General features: G+C 40.1%; 1 protein-coding gene across 9 annotated transcripts in view; it reads left to right on the top strand.

Annotated features, from left to right (window-relative positions):
• Nucleotides 1–12,330, top strand: part of agrn (agrin) — a 344,610-nt gene that overhangs the window by 264,984 nt on the left and 67,296 nt on the right. For all 9 annotated transcript variants that reach the window (XM_072449621.1, XM_072449614.1, XM_072449618.1 and 6 more), the window contains 5 exons: nucleotides 3,184–3,326; nucleotides 4,172–4,277; nucleotides 7,020–7,139; nucleotides 8,398–8,562; nucleotides 10,873–11,016. In XM_072449621.1, the coding sequence (XP_072305722.1) occupies nucleotides 3,184–3,326; nucleotides 4,172–4,277; nucleotides 7,020–7,139; nucleotides 8,398–8,562; nucleotides 10,873–11,016 (678 nt within the window). The remainder of the gene's footprint in view (nucleotides 1–3,183; nucleotides 3,327–4,171; nucleotides 4,278–7,019; nucleotides 7,140–8,397; nucleotides 8,563–10,872; nucleotides 11,017–12,330) is intronic.

Raw genomic sequence — 12,330 nt, 5'->3', positions numbered from 1 at the left:
CTTCTGAACTAAACAAAATTATGAATTTTAACTTGAATTATGACTATTACCTTTAGTCTAGATTTTACCATTATCTGAGTACAGGCCTGTCTCACATCTTCAGGAAGACTGTGCAGAGACCTGACCACAGGCTAATGTGATTTAGACACTATACTTTTGATTTTGCCAGTGTTTTTTAGATGGTAAAAAGCTGCTGGTGTTATTGATTTGACGTGGCTATTAAAGTTCAAGTCTGAGTCCATTATTACCCCAAGATTTCTAACTTGATTTGTAGGTTTTAGAGCGAGACTCTGGAGGTGACCGCTAACACTTTCTCTTTGTTTCTGTGGGCCAAAGACGATGTCTGAGTTCAGCTGGAGAAAGTTGTTTTGCATCCCCACACTGATCTGTTGGATGCAGAGTGAATCCATTGGTCCATATCCACTCCAAACTATGAAGTTGAAAAGGCTTTTACTTTTTTTTCTTTTTTCTTATTCCTACCTTTTATTTCTCCTTAGCAGTCAGCTCACCTCCGACAAAGCCCAGTGTTTGTAATAATGTCATAGTTGAAAGCCATTAGCTTAACCATTAGCCCTGTCACAAAATGTTGCCTCTGTCCAAGATCAATATGAAGCCACAGAGGTAAATCCGGGCAAAAACACAAGGTCGGAGTGGGATTTAGCTGGAGAGGGACTGTGTCTTTAAGCAGCCCTGATGTTTAAGGCTGGACACAAAGCTCCTATTGTGCCCAAAGTTAATAAAGTGAGGCTCTTTAGTGTATCGACCCCACAAGCTGTCACTAGGCGTTGCTGATGACCCATCTCAAGTAGGTTCTGTGGGCTGCATGGTCTGGCCGCCGGCAGCCTCACCCTTAATCCACTTTAAAACATGCCTTATGATAAGTGCATCTTCCTCCTTTCATATTGATTCGGCCATTAGAGTTGTCTCATCAATACCAGACGTTGAATAAGTCTCGGACCGAGCAACACCGGTCTTGATTACTAGATGTTGTGCGGTCTTTTTGCCGTGCTGGGAGCTTTTAGTCCGACCATGCTTCTGTTCTGAATCACAAATTCGTTTTAAATGAACTTTTGCCAACCCCTGCAGTGCTGTGCTCACTGTCTGACATTCTCTCCATCTTCCCTGTGCTTTCATTCCTGCAAACTCACACCTAATCTCCCTAAGGACTTCCACTGTAGGTAAAATTTGCATCTTCAAAACCCAGATTCCCCGAACATCATTTAGCTGCGTTCTACAACAGCCCACAGTCTGTTTTCAGTGAAAGATTCCTTGAGGGAAAGTTTTCTTTCTCGGCCTTCTTGTCCAAGTTTTGTTTCATACACTCATTTTTGTTTTTTCTTCACTTATCTATTCAAGCAGCATCCAGTGGTAATGGCATCTTTTAACAGCTCTTATATATAATGCTATAACTTTGCAATAAATGGAAACAAACTATCACAACATGGCATAAATTGAAGACATCTATTTGTGTATAGTTATATTGCACCCCCAACTGTTTTATTATAGAATAAATGAATGGGTCTCTTTCATAGACCATAAATACATCTCTTATTAAGGAGAAACATAATAATATAAAAATAAGACATTCAATTAAAAATGCACAGAGCAAAGGGGATTTTGGATGTATTATTTATTATTTGAGTAAACTCGATTTCACTGCAAATGTGTGTTTGCCACATTGTTTGGAGATAAAATGTTAATAAATTAGTCTTAGAAAATGAAGTACAAGATTGTAAAATGTGTTCTACTTTATGTAGAGAAAACAGCCTTTGAAGTTACAATGTCTCAAAGAAATCTTTGATAATAAAACAGCTCTAGGTGTTGTTTCCATATGAAAGTGTATTTGTTGAGAGAATGTACTGACCAAAAAAATAATAGCTTAAAGGTTGAATGGACGATTTTTTTGGCACAAATCTAAGTCTTATTTCCTCGTGGCGTGGACTCCCGATTAGTCCTGCCACGTGTCAATCATATAACGCACCTACCGCTCACCTGCTGCCGCGTGTGGCTCGTCCCCACGTTTCCGCGTGTCTGAGCGCATTGATCTATCATAATATAGTTCCCTCAGTGTACGGGACAAAATGAAGACGGAGAAAGACAGTTCGAGCTGACTCAGAAGAGACTGAAATCTACGGGAGACGAGAGATGCGATGCGATCCGTTGCGCTAATAAACAAACGCACGTGTGTGTTGTATCAGTCCGCACGGGGGAGTGCGAATGCGCACTTCCGCCTGTGTTCTCAAATCGCCGAAAAATCGTCCATTCCGCCTTTAATACTGTACTTTCCAGGCAAAGCAACAACATCTCTAAGGAGACATGCAGGTAGTGCAGCATCCACTGGAAAAGCTACATTGTGCACATAAAGCATAATTTGATATCTACATTACCTGACCCAAGTTTGCAATAGTTTAAATCCAGATTCTAAATCTAAATCCAATTATTCAAGAATGATATACCATGATTTGTGCACAGACAGTGGCTCAATATAGTATGCACTTATTCCCACCCCGCTGTCCACCCTGAAACGTCTAACCATGACTTTTTTGTGACTCCAGTCCAAAAAATCCCTTCATACAGTAAAACAAAACATAACGTGATTGACTGTCAGTGTGAAAGTTTTTTTTTTTGCAAAGCCTTTATTCTCCTTGCTAATCTTTGTCTGGTTCATCCTTCACGAGCAGCATTAGGTCAGCAGGAATGAGACTTTTAAACTGATAAAATGCCATTAAGGGTTGAAGATAAAGTGTCCAGGACAAGTTCCTTTAAAGTCATCGGAGATAATTAGATTTTACACAACACTTTGCAATTACTTGTATTCTGTGGAGGCATGGTCCCATAAAGCAGCCCTCACCACCAATCTCCTCTGCACACTTGGATGCCGCGGTTAATAATTACCTAACTTTTTTGTCTCTAAATTTAATTGAAATGAAAATGATGCCTGAAACGTTGACTCCAATTTATTTAGCTAATGCTTCATCCTCGCTACAGTCAGTCATTATCTCGTTCCAGCAGCAGCGCCTGTAGTTCCAGACACCAGCATGAGCCAAATCTTAATGTTGCGATCTTTGTCATAACAAAACTGGAAGGAGGACATGGTTTTTGGCTCGACCTGGGGTTATCTGTCTTGAGTGTTGCCACGTTCGATTAATGGCTTTGTGCGCGCTTGTGTGGCTTGTGTTGCAGACTGTGGCTCCGGAGGGTCGGGATCCGGAGTGGAGAGCTGTGAACAGGACAAGTGCCGAATATTTGGAGGGTCGTGGGACGAGGACGCAGAGGAGGACCGGTGTATGTGTGACTTCACCTGCCAAAGCGTCCCGCACAGTCCGGTACGATCACTCACACACCTCACAAGGTTTTGCACAAGGACTTTGAATGTGTGAGCAGTGACATTATGGGTATTATCACAGGTTTTAATTGTAAATGCTTTGAGGACTTCACTGAAATTAATGGAAAAGCTCTGTAAGTGAGAAAGGATGGATCAAATTATAATTTAGTATTTTTATTTTTTATTTTATTTAGTATTTATTTTTTATTTCATTTTATTTGTATTAATTAATATATATATTTTTTATTATTACTATTGCTATTACTATTACTATTACTACTACTACTACTACTACTACTACTAAACTGTATTTATATAGTGCTTTTCCACCTTCAAGGCACTCAAAGCCTATACTGTGAGTTATCAAACCAATGAAAAAGGAAAATATATTTGCAAATATCAGAAAGTGAAAAACTACACAGAAAAAAAATCTAAATAGTTATAGATAGAGAATAGAATTATTAGAATAGAATAGATCATCATAGAGCACACCACAAAATATTACTATTGTCTTTTTATCATTTAAATATTTATGGATTTTTTTTAAACACATTCAATTGAAACAGAACAAAACAAAAAAGAAACAAAAAACAGTGAAGGGCACCATCCAAAACTAACATAAAAACAAACTCACTTGCACATTTAGACATCTTCACAGCTGACAAAAACAAACGAAAACCGTCCCAATGTTCAGTACATTTTCATCCCCTTTGCCTGTTAATCGTTAAATATAAATGTGTTTCCTTTCCTACAATCTGGCTGTCAAACCTCAACCCGATGCTACACTTTTCAAACGAATTCTTAGTATACGGAATAAAGGCAAACTCAGGTCAATCTCATTTTCAGGTTTGTGGCTCGGACGGTAAAAACTACAGTAATGAGTGCGAGCTGAAGAAAGCCCGGTGTGAGAAACAGGAGCACCTTCAGATCCAGAACCAGGGCTCGTGTACAGGTGAGTCCTCCCGCCGTCATCCTCACTCTCCACCTCCATCTCATCGCTCATTCCACCCATTGACTGGAACATTCTGTGACCGCATTGCTATCGTCACCCCTTCTGTACGCAACAGCAAATTAAATGTGATTTAAATACGCTATGGGCTTCACCCACTTCCCAGCAGCGCGCTCGTTCATCTCGGAGAAGTATCTGCACGGCGCAGGCTCAGAGAAGGATGACTCACTTCATCCCACAATTGAATGCATTAAACCTGCGCTCATAGGTCTGCTCCGGGCTCGCCTGGGACACCATTTTGTCCCACTCACTTAAGTATAAAAGGTCCACTTTACACATAAATGAATGACATTTATCAGCTTTAATAGTTGTCATATCACAGGCTACGCAGCAAAGGTTACACTCCTTCCTTTTCCTCCCCTTGACCATGTTAAATGAAGAGCTTTTCTCACACTGAGCCGGCAGCAGAGTAAAATGCACTTAAGGGATTTGCAGCGTTCATTCCTGCCAGTTTGATTCCCAGTGGGCACATGGAAGAGGTGGAGAAGAAGAGAGTTTTCAACCTTTCCCCAAAGATTCCTCCTTAGGCACCAGATGTCACGCTTCCCTACCCTTCGTGGATAATCAATCGCTTTTTGAGGAGTCCTCCGAGGCTACTGCTCCCCTATTGGCTAACATTGACTCTTAGAGAATTTCACTTTTCCACTTGACTTTTAAAGGGAAACTGAATTTGACCTCAAAGTTAGTGCTAGCTTGAACGAAGACTTTCAGACAGTTTTAATGAGATAGACTTTACTCCCAAGATTCATTGTGGGCAGATGGGGAGTACAGCTGAGGAATATTTAACTTAAACATTTGTCCTTTTCCGTAATTTTTTACATTCTCTGAAGGAAGCAAATTCTAGTGTTTTGAGAGATTGGCTCTCGGGAACATTTTGTGCTCATTGCAAACCTCTTGAAGATTGATAATGTTACATTGTGCACGTATGTATTATGATATTGATAAAAAATATGCATATTTTATCTGGCCTGTTGTACCAATTAATTTGTCTTCTGTTGGATTTCCCTGATTTTCAATGACTGTAGCAATGTCTTGTTGCCTAAAATATATTGTCAAATGCAAAATATAGCACTCAATTTATCAATTCGAGCAATACAAATCATCAATGATATATATATATATATATATATATATATATATATATATATATATATATATATTTTCTGCTTTAAAATCATGTTGAAGTTTGTCTGAAGCATCCTATAATGCCACCCACTCTTTCTCCAAACCAACTGATGGTCAGGGACTGTTGCGTTTGTTTCAGAAGACAAAACTATGCACAACTCCAATCGTCGCAGCTGAGAGAGCACAGCGGAGGAAATCCAAAACTCATATTTTGTTCTACGGCAGCCTATAGCACAGGACAAGAGCCATCCAAGAGGAAAAACCTATGTAGGATGGACCAACATATGGAATTAAAAGTTCTGCTGGCCCTAATAGGCTCAGAACAGATAGGCCAACACCGCAGCAAAAAGTGGAAAGTTAAATGAAGTGTGTCCAAAGCCCATCTCTGGAGCGAGCCCAGTCATCACCATTAGGCTCCAGCTCATATCCACACCAGTAACAGCGAGATTTATGGCCCCTGGATCTCCAGACTCCAAACTCCAAATGAGCAACACAAGAAAAAAGAGATCGGGAGGGAATAGAGTGGAGCGCCGCCAGACTGTATAACTTTACTTTTCTGACAAAGTATGGACTCAACTATTTTTTCCCCTGTCCATTCAACTCTGTGCCACGCACTTCTTGTTCAGTTCAAATCTCTGGACATTTCCCAAATCTGGAGAAGGCATTCTTCACTTGGTTTGTTACTTTTACAGCAAAGGACGGATATTGGAACAAGTTCAAGAAAGTACATTCAGTTTAAGCATTTCAGGGTGAACATTTTTCTAACTGAAACATTCAATGGCTTTCATAAAACAATTCACATGATTCAAAACATAATTTGTAACTTGTGAGCTGAGACTTATTAGCATTCATAAATAGGAACCTGACCTTTATTTTTCACAAATTGGACTCATTATGAAGCGAAAATTAAAATGGAAGAGGGTTAAGCATGCTTAGCAGGCAGGCTTAGAATACAATCAAGAAATATTCCTTGATAATTTTAGGTGAACTTAAAGAAATAGTATATTTGTTTATATACATTTGTGGAAATATAATATAATATAACATATAATATACTGACATTTTATTAACAATTTAATTCTGTTTTGGAAACAATATTATGGCTGTACTTAGCCAATAATTGAAACTGATCAAATTGCTGGTAAGCATATTTTTGCTCTACAAATGGGGCTCTCAAAACAAGCCTCTCCTCATATGAAGTTTGCTTTACAAATATATTTATTTTTGGAGGCTTCTGGGATGGCAGGACAGTTCCGTACTATTAGACAAGAACAAATGAAAGGAGCACGGCTGCTTGTAGGTGCTAAATGTCAGCTGCACGTTCACGTTCAGTTTTCATTGGAGCTAATAGCATCATTTTCCCTGAATTTGAGCCATTGTTGAGGAAGTTGCAAAATAGAATTGTTATCTTGTAGCTGGTCGCCTGCCGCGCCACCTCTGCCCCTCCAGCCAATCTCATTGTTGGCAAAAAACGTCTATGTTGCCCGGGGATTGAGTTGTCTAATTCCTGCCTCTCCCAACGTAATCTCTCAAATGTCGGTGTTCTTCTGTGATCCTCAGCTGTATCGGAGGCTCCGGCACCGGCGCTGGCAGAGCTCCAGCACTGCAGTGTGTCTGTGTACGGCTGCTGCTCGGACAACATGACGGCTGCGCTGGGGGTCGGACAGGCCGGATGTCCCAGTAAGTACAACCTTCAGTTGAAATATTTCATATTTTTTACATTTTACACAAGCTGATGGGTGCATTCAAATTATATAGTATATACAAAACTGCAATATATTTGAAAGCAACAGTGCAAATATGAAATAATAATGTTACGTTTGACATTGTAGTCTATGAAAACAATAACACCATTGTTGGCTCTAATTTGCCTTTGGCCTAATTATAATCCCATGATTTATTTATAAGCACATTCAGTAATTACACCCATTTATTTATTTTTTGAGCCAATGGGCTTTATTAGAGGGGATATAATAGCATGAAATGGGGATGAGAGAGGGAAGGACATTGCAGCAAATTATAAAGAGACGCTCTTGACAAGATGACACTGCAGGTTGCTCACATGGAGCGCATTTATGCTCTCCACTCAACCACTTAGGCACTCAAAGTTCAGTAATTATTCTGTAAAAAGAATGTTCTAAGAAGCAAAGTGGAGAAAAGGTCTGTCTTTCCTTTTCATGTAAACATATTTTGTTACAAGCTGAAAATGCCTTATAAAAATATTAAATACAGCACACAACATGTCACGGTTTAGTTAACATGTGAATACAATTTTGAGGCGCTGCTCAAGTTTGTTGGGCACTGCAGAAAAGTAGGCTTGAGATTCCATCAGGCTGCTTCAGCATATGGAGCTTACTGTCCTTGACTGTAATTGCAGAGCCAAAGTTGTGAAGCAGCAAATGTTTCATCTTAATCCAAGGAATAATTATGATAATGTTGTTGTGTATCGACAGGACAAATCTCTTCATCTGATGGTCTTGAGGAATGATATGAACTCACAGAAGGAAAATGCTCTTCCAATCTCTGTTAACTGTTATACATGGAGCAGTGGTTAGCACTTTTGCTTCACAACAAGAAAGTCCTGGGATCGATTCCCAATGGGGCATCACACTTCAATTGTAGGGTTTTAAACTTGTTTCTTGCCCCAGTATATATATATTGGAAAGCAGCTGTTAGGGTCAAAATGAAACTGCTGTGTGCTGTTTTCATCTAATTATAAACAGTTTTTATCCCCTGAGAACAAGGAAGTGTGCTGGTGCTGTTTGCATACTGCTTTAGCTTTACTGTGAAGGTGAGGATTTGGTCGCCACAAAAAAATTAATCAGTTCTGTTTATCGCATTTTTAAGATGGTAAAAATCTGGTAGAGCCTTTAAGCCAAATGTATTGTTCCTGTTATTTTAAGTTAGAAATGTCTGTTAATGAGCTTTGTGTTTGCAGGCACATGTCAGTGTAATGGCTATGGGTCGTACAAGGGGACGTGTGACCCAGCCTCCGGTCAGTGCTCGTGTAAACCAGGAGTGGGCGGGCTCAAGTGTGACCGCTGTGAGCCCGGATTCTGGAACTTCAGAGGGATCGTCACTGAGAACATGATCGGATGCACACGTAAGGGACATAATAAGACACAGCTGATAAATAAATACACTGGTGGGTTATGGAGACTTGGAGACATACTGGTATACTTTCAGTCAACAACAATTAGCATTTCTATTTCATTGTCTTATTTTTGACTTACTACTCCAACTTGAGGACAACTGCAAAAGGTCTATACTTATATGTACTCTATTGGACAAATTAACCCTGCCATTGATTCTGAGAACAATTAACTCACACTAATCAATGTTACCAGTCGACAGATAAACTGAACAGCTGAATCAAAATTATGTTTCTGTTATTACACATCTTGCCAATTAGTGTCTCAGATTTACCGGTAGCTACAAAATTTATAAGCTCTTTAAAGGCGGTATGGACGATTTTTCGGCGATTTGAGAACGCAGGCGGAAGTGCGCATGTGCACTCCCCCGTGCGGACTGATACAACACACACGTGCGTTTGTTTATTAGCGCAACGGAGCGCATCGCTCGTCTCCCGTAGATTTCTGTCCACTTCTGCGTCAGCTCGAACTGTCCTTCTCCGTCTTCATTTTGCCCCGTACACTGAGGGAACTATATTATGATAGATCCATGCGCTTAGGCACCCGGGAACGTGGGCACGAACCGCATGCGGCTGCAGGTGAGCGATAGGTGCGTTTTATGATTGATACGTGGCAGGACAAATGATTTATCCACGCCACGAGGAAATATGATACAAAATTTGCTGAAAAAATTCGTCCATTCCACCTTTAATACTCATCTAACCACTGAATACTTAGGATGTTGACATACTGTACATGGTTCATCAGAACAGGAAGCTCATATTTTGCCTAATTATGCACACTAGTGGTGCTGTCACATGGTTGTAGTAAATGAACAGCTTGGGAAGCATTCAAAAATCACATGTGCAAAATCAATCAGAAGCTTGGTGAATAGATTTTTCTGATTATTTTTTTGTTATTTTGTTTTTCTTAGAACTTTATAGACATCCCTTGTATAGTGTAAGAAACTCCAATGTCGGTAAATTAAATCATATTCCCTTGGCTCTGCTTCCTTGAGACTGTATACACATTTGCCATATTACGAACCTTGTAATGTGCACATAAAAGTTGATATTTCAGATGAGAAACACACAATGATGTCAGATTGAATGAGCAGAATATATTTGTATTCAGCGGGAGCCAGGGTCTCGGCTTCTTGTTTGTCTCGCTGTAATGCAATATGGTGGCCAGCCCTGAGGTGCAGGAGGACACACACTCCCACAGCCACAGAGCAGTTTCAGTCCGCAGCAGGAAGCGGGCAGGAGTCTTAACCGAGGCATGACCTTAACAAGGTACACCAGCCTGCTGCCCGCTCTCCAGACGCCAATACATGGTCCAGCGGGGGGCAGCCAGGAACAAACACACATGATCGATTCCACGAACATGATGGGCCTGATGTCCTTCCCTAGGGTTGTTTTCCTCTTGCATGATCATTTTGTGCCCTCCCCGAGGCCAAGTGAACAACCACACCAAACAAATACAAAGCTCCATGGAAACATTGTCTACATTACATACCGTTTTGTCCTAAAGATATCATGTAACGCTTTCATCTTTATTTCAACATGTGGAAATAGAGCAAGTTGTAACTACAAATTATACAAATATGATCGACATCCCACTGCTCCTCAATTCACTTTTTCGCATTTAACTACCGTAAGTGCATTGCAAATACTCACCACTGCAGAGACTTGGGGAATTATAGAAACTCTCTCAGCTTTCCACAGTAATGACTTGAGTCCAGGCTTTTTTCCAGGTGTGATTTTCCAAAGATGTTCATGTGTTTACATCCTGAATATTTATAGGTTGAGTTGGAGACTTCACAGCATATTGGACAAAAGTCAATAGTTTAATATTGCGGTTGGGAGCAGGTCAAATATCTATTACAGTTTTAACTTTTATATTGCAGTAGTTTGGATCTGTTTTATGGTTTATAGCTCATAAATCCAATGTCTCTTTTGCTTCAAAATGTTTCATTATTCAGTCACACTGCCCTGATTGTTGTCTGTGGAAAGAATCATTTTGGAGAAACAATAGGGGGATTCTCGGTTTTAGTAGTTATTTGAGTAATAAGTGAATCTGACACTCGTTAAATAGGCTCCTCCCCTACATCCGAAACTATGAAATACAGTTTTAGAATATTTTGAACAATGGACATACCTTTTGAATGGTAATGACTGCTGAGGGAAACACAGAGAAATAAATAAAGCTGTTAATGTTGTTTTAATTCTAACTACAGAACAGTCTGTCACTCACTGTCTGTTTGTTTTGTGTGTACATTGCAGCGTGTAATTGTGACCCGGCGGGCTCAGTGAGGGATGACTGTGAGCAGATGTCGGGTCTGTGCTCCTGCAAGACCGGGGTGAAGGGCATGAAGTGTAATATGTGTCCAGATGGAAGCAAGATGGGCATGAGCGGCTGTGACCACGGTAACGAGCCACGCTGTACATACACACATATATAACACACCCTCTAGCCAAGGCTCAACAGCATTACGTAATCATAATTATGTAAGAACATGATAGAGAATTGTTTATGGGCTTCCAGGTGTCTCCCAGAAGAGTCCGTCATACTCCGCAGTGACGTCAATACTAATTAGAGAAAACATTCATTTTAATTTATGTACATACATTAAATCATTATTAGTCACAAAAACCTTTGCATCACGTAACTGGCAATGGGTGAAAATATCTGTCTTCAAAAAAAATTGCTTTTATTTGATTATATTGACTAGTAGAGTATATATGTGCTGCCTGTGCTATGGCCTAACTGATCTGTCTTTTTAACTTCATGAGGAGACCGTGAGCTTTAGGTTGTGGTACAAGGTTAAATTATACCACACAGGGAGTGATAATAATAGTAAGAATGAGTTCCAATGGTTGTATTTATTAATATTCCTGCTGCAGCTTATTGTACCAAGGTTTTTTCATGATTCACTGAGAAACTCTTTCTCCATTCACACAAGGTGATCGCAGGCCCCAGGCAGCGGCTGAAAAGACCCATGGTTTTTGATTGCACTATTAAATATGATTGAACTTTGAGAAATGCATTTACAGAAACAAAATTATTGAAAGTCAGTCAGTTCTTGTCAGTTTACTTTTTATCGTTTGGTACGCAGATTATTTATAATGCCTTATACTGAGCGCACAGCAAATGTTTATCCGTGCAAAATGCTAGGCAAGATAGCATTGGAGACTCTGTACATTCATTAACCGAATAAACATTCCGCCGTAATTGGCAATAATTGATATCTGATTTGATAAAGCACTCCAGCAGTCTGTCAGTAATCAGTGTAGATAATACAGGCAGCCGAGTCTGTATCTGCTTCCCACATCTGTCTGCTTTGATAGCCAAAGGCATTTGATCAATGCTTATTAGCCAGATACTGCACCAAGCCAACAGCATGTGCATCAAACATCTTTATTGATGTTTGATTTCCTCCTCATCATTTTTTGTGTGGAGGGTTCACATTGTCCATATGTGCACGTTTACATTGCAGCATTAGGACTATTGATTAGAGAGCTTATTAATGAGAACAGCTCCTATGATTGCACAAGCTAAAATGCCATTTGAAGCAAAGGTTAGCCCGCTGTGGAGGCCTGCAGCTCCGTGATTAAGATGCAACAGCAGATATCGACTGGAAGTCAAACACTTAATGAAGCCAGTGGTCCCAGCACAGTTAGAGCCACACACAACGCTACACGTTCAAAGACAAGACACTGTGTGGCCCGACATGAAAGCTG

Source organism: Eucyclogobius newberryi, unplaced genomic scaffold (assembly GCF_026437365.1).
Source record: "Eucyclogobius newberryi isolate DKJ021-1_F unplaced genomic scaffold, fEucNew1.0.hap1 SCAF_17, whole genome shotgun sequence".
NCBI classification, from domain to species: domain Eukaryota; kingdom Metazoa; phylum Chordata; class Actinopteri; order Gobiiformes; family Gobiidae; genus Eucyclogobius; species Eucyclogobius newberryi.
Note: the sequence above shows the minus strand (reverse complement) of the source record. Positions and strands in the feature narration are given on the sequence as shown.